The sequence below is a fragment of the Ambystoma mexicanum genome, chromosome 5p (assembly GCF_040938575.1).
Source record: "Ambystoma mexicanum isolate Mex_15411 chromosome 5p, UKY_AmexF1_1, whole genome shotgun sequence".
Lineage (NCBI taxonomy): Eukaryota > Metazoa > Chordata > Amphibia > Caudata > Ambystomatidae > Ambystoma > Ambystoma mexicanum.
In genome coordinates, this window is record NC_090930.1 from 44,826,132 (window position 1) to 44,841,859 (window position 15,728).

Here is a 15,728-nt window from a genome sequence, read left to right on the forward strand (position 1 = left end):
AAGAAGGACGAGAAACATGGCTACCCCCTGCACTTAGCACCCCCATTAACTGTCAGATTGCAAAATAATCTTCAAAAAGTCAGTAAATTGTTAAAAACCCTTTTCAACCAAAGACACTTTCTTAACTTTAACTCTGTTATTCGGCACTCGTATGCCCCAGGACCTTCAGGGCTTTATAAATGCAATTACCACAAACCGTGGCAGAGGGAGCCATGGTCTTGGGCAGGTGATGGGTGCGTTAGTAGGAGAGCTACAGGCCTCCCCAATCAGGCATCAGGACAGAAGCCTGCCCCGCCCATATCAGCATGGCCTCTCCCAGCCCCATGATGCAGCCCAAGCCTGAGCTGCTCTGCTCAGAGTGTTTACAGGGCCAGCATCTCTGCTTGAAACCAAATACCCTCCCCTCCTTGCACAGGGTGTGAGACTCCCCCCAGAGAGGCGCTGGCCTCGTGAAAGGGAGGGGTAACAACGAAAGTGGAGTGGAGAGGATAGAGAAAGGTAAAGAATGCCAACAGGAAATTAATACACAAGGGAAGTGACAAGGTAGCTTAACCCCTTAACTGCCAGGTAATTATGCAAGTCTATGCAAAAAGGACGAGCAGAGGGGAGGGGTACAAGGGAAGCAGGGGGGTCCTAGGGACCGGTACCACAATGCCTATTGTCATATTTACAGACTTAAACAGGGGTGGGGAAGAGCTTGCATAGAAGAGAAGGGGGTAGGGAACAAGGGTGGACAGGGGATTTAATGTGCCAAAGAAAGGCATAATACACGAGGAAGAGGGGACTTTGCATACATGTATGGTTTTGTAGCAGATAGCAAGCCTCATTTCCTAATCTGTTTCCTGCCTTAGGGTAATCAAGAGAGAGTCCAAGCCTTCAGGACGCCACTTATCCAAACGTGGGTTGCTTTTAAAGGTTATTTTCATGTCTGACGTGTTAATCCAATTGGAATCAGCAAACACTACAATTCCCAGAATGCACTGATTTCTTAAATGAAACTTCATGACTGCAAATCAGGTGTCCTGGTGGAATTGAGTCAACTGGTCAACCCATGTGTTAACTTGGAACAAGAAGAAAACACAATTGTTGGCAAAGCTAGGGCAAGAAACACTGTTTGTGCACATTTTTTTTAATTTGTGCTACTGTTCAGGTGGTAGGCCAGTGCCAAGGAGTTGTACAATCATAGGGCAATAACTTGGGGCACATGCTATTTACTTTAGAAATCGTATGTGTGAACCTGTAGAAAGCCAGTATGAACAGAGCGATCATGAAGAGAGACAGCATGAAGAGAGCCCGCATGAACAGAGCCCGCATGAAGAGAGCCCGCATGAACAGAGCCCGCAGGAACAGAGCCCGCAGGAACAGAGCCAGCATGAAGAGAGCCAGCATGAAGAGAGCCAGCATGAAGAGATCCAGCATGAAGAGAGCCAGCATGAAGAGATCCAGCATGAACAGAGCCAGCACGAACAGAGCCAGCACGAACAGAGCCAGCATGAAGAAAGCCAGTATGAAGAGAGCCAGCATGAAGAGAGCCAGCATGAAGAGAGCCCAGCACGAAGAGAGCCCAGCACCAAGAGAGCCAGCATGAAGAGAGCCAGCATGAGCAGATCCAGCATGAAGAGAGCCAGCATGAAGAGATCCAGCATGAAGACAGCCAGCACGAACAGAGCTAGCATGAACAGAGCTAGCACGAACAGAGCTAGCACTAACAGAGCCAGCACGAACAGAGCCAGCACGAACAGAGCCAGCATGAACAGAGCCAGCACGAACAGAGCCAGCACGAACAGAGCCAGCACGAACAGAGCCAGCATGAAGAGAGCCAGCATGAAGAGAGCCAGCATGAAGAGAGCCCAGCACGAAGAGAGCCCAGCACGAAGAGAGCCCAGCACGAAGAGAGCCAGCATGAAGAGAGCCAGCATGAGCAGATCCAGCATGAAGAGAGCCAGCATGAAGAGATCCAGCATGAAGACAGCCAGCATGAAGAGAGCCAGCACGAACAGAGCTAGCATGAACAGAGCTAGCACTAACAGAGCCAGCACGAACAGATCCAGCACGAACAGAGCCAGCATGAACAGAGCCAGCATGAACAGAGCCAGCACGAAGAGAACCAAGCACGAAGAGAGCCCAGCATGAAAAGAGCCAGCATGAAGAGAGCCAGCATGAGCAGATCCAGCATAAAGAGAGCCAGCATGAAGAGAGCCAGCATGAAGAGAGCCAGCATGAACAGAGCTAGCATGAACAGAGCTAGCACTAACAGAGCCAGCATGAACAGAGCCAGCACAAAGAGAGCCAGCACAAAGAGAGCCAGCGTGAGCAGAGCCAGCATGAAGAGAGCCAGCATGAGCAGAGCCAGCATGGACAGAGCCAGCATGGACAGAGCCAGCATGAAGAGAGCCAGCATGAACAGAGCCAGCATGAGCAGAGCCATCATGGAGAGAGCCAGCATGAAGAGAGCCAGCATGAAGAGAGTCAGCATGAGCAGAGCCAGAGTGGATAGAGCCAGCATGGACAGAGCCAGCATGAAGAGAGGCAGCGTGAACAGAGCCAGCGTGAACAGAGCCAGCATGAACAGAGCTAGCATGAACAGAGCTAGCACGAACAGAGCCAGCATGAAGAGAGCCAGCAGTTTGGAACAGGTGCCCGCATGATTTCCCCAGATGTGCGATTGCATCCCCAGGCTGCCATAATTTGCCAGGCTTTTCCATGTTTGCTTCCTTCACATTGGCAGGCATTGCCATCATATAGAAACGTGCACCATCCTTGCCAGATACTAGCACAATGTGCCCGCCTTTGCCATCAGACATCAGCAACTCACACATTTTTGCTAAGTATTTCGAACATTTGGCCCTGTGCGCGCATCATATGACAGGCACATTTATTTATAATATATTGACTTATTGTGCGCCGTTAACCCGCAGGCATGGGGGTGCACAAGGACACATACATATATAACGGGATAAGACCCCAGAGGCCTTCGAGAGTTCAAGGCCCAAAGGTATGGGAGAATGAGAGGATCCTAGAGAGACTAACCACATTTATTAGGCTAAGTGAGTAGTCTAGTTTTTAAGGCTGTACGGAAATTCCTAGCATTTTGGTCCAGCCGTAAGGTACTTGGTAGTGCATTCCAGACCTGTGCTGCCAGTACCGGGAAGGCCCTTCCTAAGCCCTTGGTCCTTTTGAACTTGAAGGAGTTAATCAGTCCCTGATTGGCAGAGTGAGGAGCATGGTTGGGTTCGTACAATGAAATACGCACTTTCTAGTAGGCTGGTGCCTTGCCGTACAGGAATTTGTGTACCAGGACAGCTGTCTTGAATGTAGTCTGGGCGGACATGGGAAGCCAATGTTGTGTTTGTCTGCTGGAGGAAATGCACTCACGTCTAGGTATGTTTTTAATGACACACACCGGGTCATTCTGAAGTATATGTATTTTATTCATGCATTTCTTACTGGCCCGCACCAGTACGGCATTGCAGTAATCAAGGCCAGAGAGGATAATGGCTCGAGCAATGGAAGAACAGTTCGCTTCAGAGATAAAAGTTCTAATGTTTCTCAGCAGCTTCAGATAATAATGGCAGTTCTTTGAGGCATAGTTGGTCAGACTCTCGGCACTGAGAGATGAGTCAAGGAAAACCCCCAGGGTCCTAACTTCATCCACTACAGGGATGGGGCAATCCTTGATCCTAAAGCACAAGTACTCCTTCCCTAGTTTTGATCTTGCTGAGGGACTGCCGAAAAGCAGGAGTTCTGTTTTTGCTCCATTTAAGAAAAGCCAGTTCTCTGTCATCCAGTGCTCAATAGCCCCGTGATTGGAGTTCAAATTTCTTGAGTCGATGTTATGATCCCCACTGATCTCCACGATCAGTTGGGTGTCATCTGCATAGTTTGTAAAAGAGACCCCAAGGGTCTCTGGCAGATTGCATAGGGGTCTAACATATAGATTGAACAGGGCTGGAGAGATGCAGACACCCCGTGGGACACCACAGGTAATGGGAGCTGATTTAGAAGAGGAATTTTCCCAACATACTGAAGATTGTCTATTAGAAAGGAAAGATTTGATCCAATTAGAGGATTGAGGGGCGTAATTCCCCAGATTAGAAAGGGTAGAGATCGGGCAGTCATAATCCAGCAGTTCAAATGCTGCGGATTGGGCAAGGAGGACCAGGAGACCTGTTTTCCCCTGCTCCACCATCTGGAGCATATTGTTTGTAAATCAATCAGGGCTATCATCGGCTCTAAAGCGGGATTGTTTACAATGAAACACGGAGGAAAATACCAGGTGGGCCTGTAGATGGCTAGTGCCACCTTATACAAGAATTTAAGCAAATAATTTTATTTGGTGATTGGCCTGAGAATTTTTGTGTTTTTGAGATCCAGGCCAGCCTTCTTCACCAAGGGGTGATAGTGACTACTTTGATAGCTTCAGGAACTGAGCTATAATCAAAGGAAGCATTCACAAGTCCCGTAAGGAATGGTACAAAAATACTTGTATTATCCAGAATTAGTTTTGCAGGAATGATGTTCTCTCGACAAGAGGTGGGGCGCATAGTGGACAAAAATCTTACTGTCTCGGGATTCGTAATGTGTTTGAAAGAGAATTTAGATTGTCCTTCTCTGTCTTCATCAAAAGCTAAGAGCCTGTGTTGGAAGTCAGATCTAAGACCTAGCTCATATTCAATCTTTTCAGGGGCGATGCTACGTTTATCAGCAAAATCTTGCGGAACATTCGAGCAGCTCTGATCCGATGGGCAGATGGGGGGAGTTAGTGCCTTGGGCCTTTCGAGGGTTTTCCCAATTTGAAAATGTTTCCAGAGTCGTTATTTGACCCAGTTATTTCTTCATCAAAGAATTTGTTCTTGCCCATGACGATTTTGGTTTTATAGTCCTGCTCGAGTACCTTCCATTTGCCCTCATTGGAAGCTGTGCAGAGCTTTACCATTGCTCCCTTTCTGTTATTTAGCCCCGAGAGCTCCAGAGTATACCACTCTTTCTGATTGAGATTTTCCCTCACCAATTTCCTCTTAATGGGGGCTATTTTATCCTGCATTTTGGTCAGGGCGGTGTTAAAGGTCAGAACAAGGAATTCGGCAGGGTCCGTGTTCACCGTGATAGGCATCACGTCACAGAGGCAACACTGCAAATGCAAGGTTTTGGTGTTTTTAAGGTTGCGATTGACCACCTCGATGGGGTTTGGCGGTTTCTTTGGAATACCTTGAAGGAAGATGGTGAAATTTATAACACAGTGGTCGGGCCATATGCACGGGCCATATGCACGGTGAAGTGTACATTATTTTAACATTCAAGTTTCTTGAAATGACCCATTCCAAGATGTTGCTGGATTTAGCTGTGAGTTCATTATTTTTCACTTTAAAGTTAATGGGCCTCATTCCAAGTAGGGCGGTAAGGGTTAACGGTCCCCGGTAATGAGACCGGCACCATTAAACCCTTACCGCCCTACTACAAGTTCCCTTTGCGGGTCCTCCCTTAACGCCTGCTTTTAGCAGACGTTAAGGACGGGACCCGCAAAGGGACTTTAGTTCTAATAACGGTACTGTAATTTACAGTACCGTTATTAGCACCTTCCCCATTCCCATTGAGCCCTAGGGGGGCTCAAATGGGAATGGGGAAGGGCCCTGGTGAATGGGGAATTACCGGTCCCTCCAACCTTGGAATGGACCGGTAATTACTCCATTCACCAGGGCGGAGTCTGAACGATTTTGGAGGCAGCCATGCCGCAAATAGCGCCTTGGTTACCTCCAAAGTCGGAATGAGGCCCAATGTCTTAGAGTGCCTCTTCTAGAATAGCTGCTTCTTTGTCCCTAGGGCCATGAAGCCATTATTGAAGTCTCCTGCTACTAGTTAGGGGCGTCATTCGGAGTTGACAGGGGTCGCAACTGCAACCCCTGAGGTCTCCCTTGCTACTCCCGTGGTCTCCCTTGTTACCCATAAAAAATATCTAACGTTTTTTTCTTTTTATATATGAAGCTCCTGGGCTGTTGCTAATGCCACATGGCTCTTAAGTCTGGAGTGGAAGGCTTTCTTGTTCAGGCCTCTTAAAAACAGGGAGTTCCACAAGTGTAACACTGAGCAGTGACCCTAAATAAGAAAGAATAAGAATGACAAATAATTTGTCTTTCAGGAATTCTATGCAATAATTGCTAGACTCATTAAAAGTTTATTTCAGTCACACTTCAGGGGGTGAGTCACTGATAAGTCTGTTCTTAAACACCTCAAATTCACAATGCAGACAAAAACTTCCCAAAAACATTTAGAGTAGAATAAGCATCCATTTCGGACTATGTATTTTGCTTCTTGCAAGTTGCAGTTAGAGCATGTTTTTTCTGATGTTGTCTCTGTTACAATCACCACAAGACTCCATCTCAGTGTCCTCGGACACTTGACAAAATCCTTGTGCCTAAAAGCTTGTGTACTCTGTAGAAATGCGTAACCATAGCACATAAATTGGCCCTTGATTTCATTGGGCCACAATGAATGCTTTGCTGTAATGTGTCTATATTTCCTATCTCCATGGCATGCTGTTCAGGATGTTTGTTTGCATGTATGAGGTAACGAGTGCCCAGAGTACAGGATATCGTGTGAGTGCGCTGCTTTCCTTGCGATACTCTACATTCTTTAATACACAGATATGAAACCTCCCAATGGTATGTATTTGCCAACCTCTGAAACCTGTAAAGTAGATCCATGCAGGCTTGACATGTGGCCAACTTTGCACCAGACCTGCAAAGTAACTGGCTTGCTGTTAAACTTCAGTTACCAGTTTAATGGTATCCACTAGAGATGGCAATTTACTTTCTGAGTTTGAGAACATGCAGTTACTATAAAAGGTAAAATAGCTCTAGCCAGTAAAATAGCTCAGTGGATTCAGCGCTCGCTGCTGCGATCTGTGTGTGATTTGCAGGTTCGAATTCCGGCGAGGCCAACTCAGCCTTTTATCCTTCTGAGGTCGATAAATGAGCAGCAAACACAGGTTGGGTGATATTGTATGTATATTTGTTCTATATAAAGCACTTATTAAGCACAAATGCTATATAATAACTTCTTGGACTTCCGCTTGCATTCACAGTCATTTGGGAATATACGCTCTGATATTAACGATGCATATGGGGGCGTGGCTAGAGGGCCATGGAGTAGGACGTGTCTTCCGAGCTGCTCCCGACGATCCGATATGATCCTGCGTGAAAATAAGCTAAAAAAGGCATGATCATGCTCAGAAATACACCATTGGATGTGTAAAGGCGTGGGGCAAGTTTGATGAAGAGTTGAGTCCTTGATGACTACAGGAAGATTGGCAAGATCAACTGAAAGTTTGTAGCCGGGTTCGACACCCCAGACAAAATGGCCGGCACGCTAGAACAAAGGAGGCTCAGGAAAGCCCAGCAGACCCATGGCGGACGAAGACTGGCAGGGAGAGTGCAGCGGGTGGAATGTGAGGCGGGAAGCAACTGCGGGTGAGAGAACTGCACTGGGAATATAGAACCAGTGGGACACACCCTTACACTGCACGCTTGGCATCGAAGAGGCCCAGCCGCGAGACGAAGAAAGAAGGGGCCCGAATAGCCCACACGTACAAGGCGAATAGCTGAGGGGTTCGCTCGACCACCCAGCGTGGGGGACCTGTAGAGACTTGGAAGGAGAAGCAGACCACAACACAGTGCACAAGCGGCTCACGACGTGCATGTGCTGCAATAGACTACCCTCGAGAGCGAGATGTGTAACCCCCAGAAAGTGGACCGGGATAAGGCGCAAGAGACATATAGGCCTGGCAGTGCCACAGCGTGCTACAACCACGGAGAAGGAGAAACGGGGAAGCAGGACCCGCACGCTACAGAAAAGCTGGGCCCTGGTACATAGGCAGGACTGCACAATGTCGGTTCGAGGAGGCAAGACCAAGAGCAAGCAGCCCACTATGGACATTTTTGCCAAGCCGCAACAGACTCTAACCACCCCGGTACAGGGTGTGGCAGCCGCGCCGGCGGAAATATCCCCGACAAAAGAGGATTACTTGATCCTAACAACCATCACGGAGTTGAAAGCCTCGTGGGGGACAGTGATGGCGGACCTAAGAACCGCTTTGGAAACCAAAATAGATGCGGTTGGGCTAGAGGTCAACCTGCTGCAACAAGATGTGAGAGCGCTGGTTGAAAGAACAAGCGGCTTAGAGAGTGCAGTAAAAACCAGGCTCGGACTGGCCTATATGGCAATGTCCGAACAAAAAACACAAACGCCTAGTGTGGGACAGTTTTTGGGGTCAAAGTAGGCCAGGTTTTTGGCCAATGTGGGCCAGTTTGATGAGTTACTTCATTATGTGGCTAGTAGATTTGCCCATTGTTGATGAATAAATATTCATTAAATTGCACAATTTGCATCACATTTCAACAAAAAACTCCTCCTTGGGTACCAGGGCGGGGGCAGGGTGGGGGGGGCTTCAAACCGTCTGTCAAACAGTCAGTCTGTCAAACAGTCTGTAGCTAAAGGAATGAATAGCCATTTGCAACTGTGGCCCATTTTTTTAATTGGTGCACGAGACAATTGTATGCTCCAGTCCGACCCTGGTAAAAAACCAATACGGAAACCGGCACAAGCAATGCAAAGGAAGTCCACATATTGAAGCAACAGGTCGCCAACTTGGAGAACCGCGTGGAGGAGGCTGAAGGGAGAGCGAGACGGAACAACATACGGGTGGTCGGCCTAACGGAGGGAGAGGAAGGACAGGACCCCACGGACTACGTGGAGAATTTGATCCTACAAGAAATAGGAGCCGACAAACTTTCACAAGGATTTGCTGTCGAACGGGCGCACAGGGCCCTGATGAGGAAACCACAACCTGGAGCTCCCCCTCGGGTGATAATAGCAAAGATCTTAAACTACAAAGACAGAGAGAAGATCCTGGAGTACTTTTGCAAAGGTGGAACGATTGAAAGGGCTTCTGCAACCATCACAGCATACCCTGACTACACCATGTTGGTGCAGAGACAGCGTTATAGCTATATGGCGATCAAGGGAAGATTGCGTACGGCTGGAATCAAGTACATGCTTTTGTATCCCGCAAAGCTCAAGGTCCTGCACAAAAGTAAGGCATACTTTTTTGACACCCCGGAGGAAGCGACGGCATGGCTGGATATGCAGGGTTGTCCGGAACAAGGTGAGAAGCAAGATCGCGAGGATCACGATAAGTGAGGGGGTCACATTATGTAGGATGAAGGGATGGAGTGGGGGAGGGCCCCGGGGGAAAATAAAAGGATTGTCGCATGAGTAACAGGGGTGAGGATAGATGACATTGAAAATTGCAATAAGAGACATTTGGACTTGTTGGACTAGAATATAAAATGTGAATGTAAATTGGGTAGCAGTAAGCATGCTCACATGGAAGCAAACAGGAGCAGCAAGATGGGAGCGACCTACCCCCCAGGAGTTAGAGTAGTAGGGCCGCCATTAGGGCGACTTCACGCTGCTGAGCCGTGAGTAACAGCAATTGCTAGAAAAGGGCTAGATGCGGGGGTGCCTGAGATCCAGGGATGGAGCTGGGCAACAGTTGGGTAGGGTGTGGGGGCGGGAGGAAATGGAGGGGAGTGAGTTGGGGCAAAGAAAGGAGGGGGGAGGAAGGGAGGTTGGGAGGTTTGAAGTGTTTGTTGTTTGGGGAAGTTTAGGTTGGGAAACGAGACCACATAGGATGGAAATGACTTGGTCATGCACTGCACTTGTGGTGGGAGGAGGGACCCTGATATGCCATGTGGGATCTTAAAATAATTACTTGGAACGTCAGAGGGCTCAATAGTTATGTAAAGAGGAATAAGGTCATGCTATACCTACGCAGACAGAAAGTAGACATAGCTCTGCTGCTGGAGACTCATCTTACACAAGACAAGATGGAGATGATCCGGAAGAAATGGAGGGGGACTGTGGTGGGGGCATCATATTCAGCCTATGCCAGGGGAGTGATCATTTGGGTGGTGCCACATATCCCGTTCCAACTGTCACAGTCCACGGTGGAGGCAGACGGGAGGATGGTCATGATGAGAGGGCTGGTGGAAAACAGGGAGATAAGCATTATAAACATGTACGCCCCGAACCAAAACACGGCTGCATATTTTAGAACCTTATGTAACAAACTTAGTACGTACTTGGGAGGGGCGGTGATCTGGGGAGGAAATTTCAACTGTGTGTTAAACCCTATGGTAGATCGGTCAGATGGAAAAATGGACAGACCCACTCCAGCCGCTAGAGCACTGCATACGCTGTTGGATGATTTCGGGTTTGTGGATGTATGGAGGTCACACCACCCCCAGGAGAGGCAGTATTTGCACTACTCAGCCCCACAAAACCTGCACACTAGATTGGATTATATGTTTGCAACACAGGAGCTGATTGAGATGACGCAAACGGAATATAAAGCGAGGGTCCTCTCAGACCACTCGCCACTAATCCTGAGGTGGCAATATCGACCCCCGAGAGGAACGATTCTGACATGGCGCCTCAGAGCACAGGCGCTGAAGACACCAGCTTCCGGGAGGACATGAGGGAGGAAATAATAAAATAATTTGAGATAAATACTGGTAGTGTAGAGACAGCGGGTATGCTTTGGGAGGCCTCTAAAGTGGTAATGAGTGGGGTAGCTATAGCTAAATCCAGAGGGCTACAGGGAGGGATCCAAGCCGAACTGCAAGATATGGAGCGGGAACTAGAAAGGGCATTAAGAGATGAAGGTAACATCAAAGAAGATAATACTTAAGCTGCAGCAGACATGGGCGGGGCACCGGGAGAGATTGTGCAATCTTAACTAGAAGAAGTATATAGAGAGACAGCATGCGGGGGGATAAGCCAGGGAGGGTCTTCGCATGGCTATAGAAGAGTGAGACCCCCATGCCCACCATTAGAACAATAACGAGGGAGGACGGGAGCATAGTGGACAACCAGGAGGGAGTTAACCAGGAATTTGTGGAGTATTATCGGCACCTTTATGGAGATGATGAGGGCAGTGATTATACAGAAATAGTAGAAACGCTGGGGGATATAAGACTGCCACAGATCAGTTCCGAAGAGCGGGAGGAGCTGGATGCTCCAATTACCTTAGAGGAGTTGGAAGAAGTAGTGAGATAGTTGCCCACCAGCAAGACCCCGGGGATTGGCGGACTCCCAAGTGAATTTTATAAAACATATAAGTATGAAGGGATGAAGTGCTTCCTCCGCTTTTAGAAATGCTGAACGAAGCGTATGAAGTGGGTAGGAAGAGAAGCGACAATTATACCGCTGCCCAAGCACAATAAGCCCGGTCATAACTGTGGATCATACAGACCCTTATCAATGCTTAATCAGGACAGTAAAATATTGACAGCTGTTTTAGCAAATAGAACGAGGAGGGTTATTGCTAAACTAATACATCCCGACCAGACAGGCTATGTTACGAACAGGAACATATCCAACAATCTTAGGTGACTCCATCGAGTCGTTGAGCATGCAAATGAGGATGAAGGCGAACTGGCAATTGTATCGCTAGATGCAATAAAAGCCTTTGATTCGGTCAAATGGCCGTGGCTGATGGCGGCCTGGCTGGCTATGGGATAGGGCCTGGGTACTTACAGTGGGCTAAAATTTTATATAGCGCGCCGTTGGCTAGAGTTAAAACAGGAGCGGTGATATCAGAGAGGTGGCAACTTCGTAGAGGTACTAGGCAAGGATGCCTGTGGTCTCTTATGTTGTATATTCTTACCCTGGAACCCTTGGACATATACCTGAGGCAACAGTACGACCCGATAGGCATTACTGTAGGAGGGGAACCGCATCAAATCTCTTTGTATGCGGATGACATGTTATATTTAAGGCAGCAAGATCGAGGTCTTGGTTGTGGGTACTTCATCTCCCCTTCTCTTCTGGACCTCGCAATTCTGGCCATCGAGCCATGGCCCTCTTCCTCTTCCGGTTCAATCAGTCCTTAACCTCGGTGTCCAAATCTCTGCCTCTCTGTCTCTTGACAATCAGGTGGCTAGTGCCTGTAGTGCTGGGCACTTTAAACTCTGCATTCTGCAGAAAGTCTTGCCCTTTAGTCCTGCTGAATGCCAGGCCCCGGAAGTGGCAGTCTTGGTCCTCAGCACTCTCGACTACTGAAACTCTCTCTATTTGGCTCAGCCTCGCTATCTGATCGAAAGGCTTCAACTGCTGCAAAATGCTGACGTTCGTTCCATACTCCACCCTTCCTCTGGATCCCACATTTCTCCTTTGCTCAGGAAACTGCACTGGCTTCCCGTGGCCAGCCGGATCCTGTTTAAATCATTGTGTCTGGTGCATCGTGCCTTTTACGGCGTAGGTGCTGAGTATCTCCAAGCAAAGTTTGTTCACTACACCCCACCTCGTCTGCTGCGCTCTCAGTCTGCGTGCCTTCTCACTGCCCCCCGTTATCGTCTGTCACATATGGGAGGCCACGCTTTTTTGGTGGCGGCTGCTAGAGCCTGGAACAAGTTGCCTATTGCTCTTCGGGCAACTGAAGACCACCTTACCTTCCACCGGCTGTTGAAAACCACTCTGTTTTAGGCCCTCTCTCTTTGCTGCTGTCGGCCACTCTGGATTTTTATTTCTCCTCAGTAACCAGCGCCAAGATGCCTTTGGGTGTACATGCGCTTTACCAAGTTCATATAACATAAAATAACAACATAACATAACATCATATAACATAACACCCGGAAGAAAACCTCCAGTACATTCTGGAAGTGATGGAGAGATATGCAAGGCTGTCTGGCATAGCCGTGAACCCCCAAAAATCCAGTATATTTCCACTGGGCAGAGGGACCCCGCTAGAACAGCTACCGGTGCTACAGATAACATTGGAGGTGCGCACGTTCCGATATCTTGGAATAGATGTATACCATACGGTAGAAGATGAACACCAGTATAACACAGAGGAGGCAATCAGGAAAATTGGAAAAGCATGAAGTTTTGGGTGAAGCTACCCCTAGCGATGATGGGGCGAGGGGCAATGTTGAAGATGGTAGTCCTACCGAGACTCTTACATTATTTTGGAAATATCCCACATCTTATAACAAGGTGGACCTTTGCTAAGATAGAAAGCATGTGCAGGGATTTCCTCTGGCATGGGACGAGGAATAGAGTAGCCCTTTGGAAGCTACAAAACTCATACGAGAAAGAGGACATAAAATTACCAAACTACGAAATGTACTACATAGCAAGTCAGCTGCAATATTTAGCTAAATGGCTCTCTGAAGAGTCAACCTCGGAGTCCAGGCTGTTCCGACAGAACTGTGCCCCATACTTCCTGAAGGAAATGATGTGGCTGCCTAAACCAGACATGGAAGGGCGCCCAAGGATGATGACACTAGGGTGGAAGATATGGCGCAGGGCCTGCCAGCTGATGGTGAATTCATTTCCGTGCTCCCCGCAGGTACCACTAGTGGCGCTGGCGAGCAAAGACAAGCAATTAAGGATAATGATTTGGAAACACTGGGAACCGGTGGGGATAGCAACCATGGGCGATATATGGCAGGAGGGGGAGCATAAGGGACTTTACGGTGTTAGAGGAAGAAACTGGGTTACATACGGGCCAGTATATTACGTACCACAGGGTAGTGCGGAAAATCAGGGAGACATGGTCCGAACTAGTAGCAGAAGAAGAACCGGACACTACCATAGACACAATATATGACATTGCAGAGGGGGGACACGAGATATACAGAATATATGAGCTGCTGATTTCCAAGGTGGGGAAGGAGGTGGCACAACTGAGACAGGACTGGGAAGAGGAAGTGGGAGCCCCAGTGAGTGATGGGATGTGGGAACGAGCCCAAGGGTACCACAAAAAAGTATTGAGGCATGCAAGACTGCAACAGATACAACTGGACGTAACCCATAGGGCGTATATGACGCCCCAGAGAATAGCCAAATTTAAAAATGTAGGACGACAAGCATGGCCCAAATGTGATGAGGAAAATGCCAGAATGGTGCATATGTTCTGGTCATGCCCAGTCATTGAGCGTTTTTGGGGAGAGGTGGCGCACAGGTTGGCCGAAAAAGGAATCAAGATTGTGGTAGATACGGTGTGGGCCTGTTTGATGGGAGGGTTTCCGAGACCACGTAAACTCAAGCATGTGAGTAAATTAAAGGATCTAGCGTATGCACTTGCAAAGAGGAGAATTGCCATGGGGTGGAAGGCACGCCAGAGACCACGAATAGAAGTATGGTAGAAAGATCTACAGAAATGGGCTGAAGCAGAAACTACAGTATGGCAAGAAGCAAGTAATGCCGGGGGGAGGAGGAGGCTGAGACCCTGATGGCCTGGAAACTACTAATAGCGGAGTTATTTGGGTTACCACGAGACCCAACGGAAAACATGGAGGAGGCATCCTCATCACAAGATGCAGAAACAGAACACGGAAGGGAATAGGCTCGTAAGGAGGGTGGGAAAAGCTGTGCACATGTTGAATTGATGTACGTTTATAATGTTATTGTATGCACTGCAAGTTTGGTTTGTATTGTTTGTTGAAATAAAATTTATAAAATTATTATTAAAAAAAAGATGCATATGGTGATCCATTCTTGTTTGAAATGTATATCACATTATAGTGATATCATAACCATATTTATCGTACTGTCCTTAGGAACAATGCAATGTGATTCCACTTCCTGTTTTGTCAACGAGTGAAAGGTTGTGTTCCATCGCTTCCTGTGATGTCACTTTGAGTGGAATCAAATGATATCACTTCACTATAATGAGGTTGAAGAAGCTGCGCACAGTTGTGGTAAGTTTTAAATGTACTACTTTGCTATTTTCGCAAATGCCAGGTTTTCAAAGAACTGATTGCGGTTCTTGATGATGACCCCCACACTGCTCCCCCTTGGCTCTGTGCTCGATTCCTGCTGATGATAAAGTATCCCTCTGGCATCGCCAGACTAATTTCATAGGGCCACTGGTCTCTGTGAGACATAAAATGTCGAGGATGTGGGTAGTCAAGTAGTCGTGAATGTTTATTCGGTGACCTTGTGTTGAGAAGTGCTATTTTTAAAGCTATACCTTCTGTCAGATAAGTTGGGTGAGCTACGGTCTGTGTGTCAGGGGGGAGTTGGGGTGCATTATTATTGTGGTTTAGTCAGAGAATCTGTTTCACCAGCTTCAGGGGTTTAGAAGTGCTTCCCTTTTTGTTAGCAAGCCCGTATGGCATAATTAAATCGTCCGTGACTGGCAGCTGAAGCGTATCATGAGGTGAAGCGGTATTACGGAGAACCATGTTGGCACATGGGATTGCAAAGGTGATAGGGGATTCATCTGCTTTTAGTAGTAGAAATGTGTTAATTATCAACATCCGGGCAGCCTTTTGTGTTGCCAGGAGGAGGTGTATTTCAGCCGGGTAACCCATGATTGTCCCAGTTGTCACTGCAGGAAAGGTTGGAGGTAGAACAAACTCTGAAAGGTTCAGGGGCCCCAGCAATGAGGGAATAGTCTGGGAGCAATAGGATGAGGTTTACATGGGCTCCCATGGAGGTAAAGCCAAGTGAGTGTGAGGGGATGCTTATTTTAAGTACTCCATGTCTAGCCGAACCTCAAATGCTGGACGATGAGAGGCGAAGACCGGGTTGACTGTGGTGCGCCGGCGCTGGTGCGCCTCGTCACCGATTAAGAGTCTATGATGGGGCAGCTGGAAAATGTAGTTGTTCCCTGCCCTGAAGAGTTACTAGCCTAGATAAGGCAAAACATTTGCAAAAAAGCT

The 15,728-nt window shown here is 47.9% G+C and overlaps 2 protein-coding genes across 2 annotated transcripts; both read left to right on the forward strand.

Annotated features, from left to right (window-relative positions):
- The first annotated feature begins 1,227 nt into the window (after window positions 1–1,227).
- Window positions 1,228–2,133, forward strand: LOC138480479 (salivary glue protein Sgs-3-like). Its single transcript, XM_069612258.1, has one exon. It carries the CDS (start codon window positions 1,228–1,230, stop codon window positions 2,131–2,133), a length of 906 nt encoding a protein of 301 aa, XP_069468359.1.
- Window positions 2,134–2,144: 11 nt separating this feature from the next.
- On the forward strand, window positions 2,145–2,648 carry LOC138480480 (salivary glue protein Sgs-3-like). The gene has a single exon (XM_069612259.1). It carries the CDS (start codon window positions 2,145–2,147, stop codon window positions 2,646–2,648), a length of 504 nt encoding a protein of 167 aa, XP_069468360.1.
- The last annotated feature ends 13,080 nt before the right edge of the window (window positions 2,649–15,728 follow it).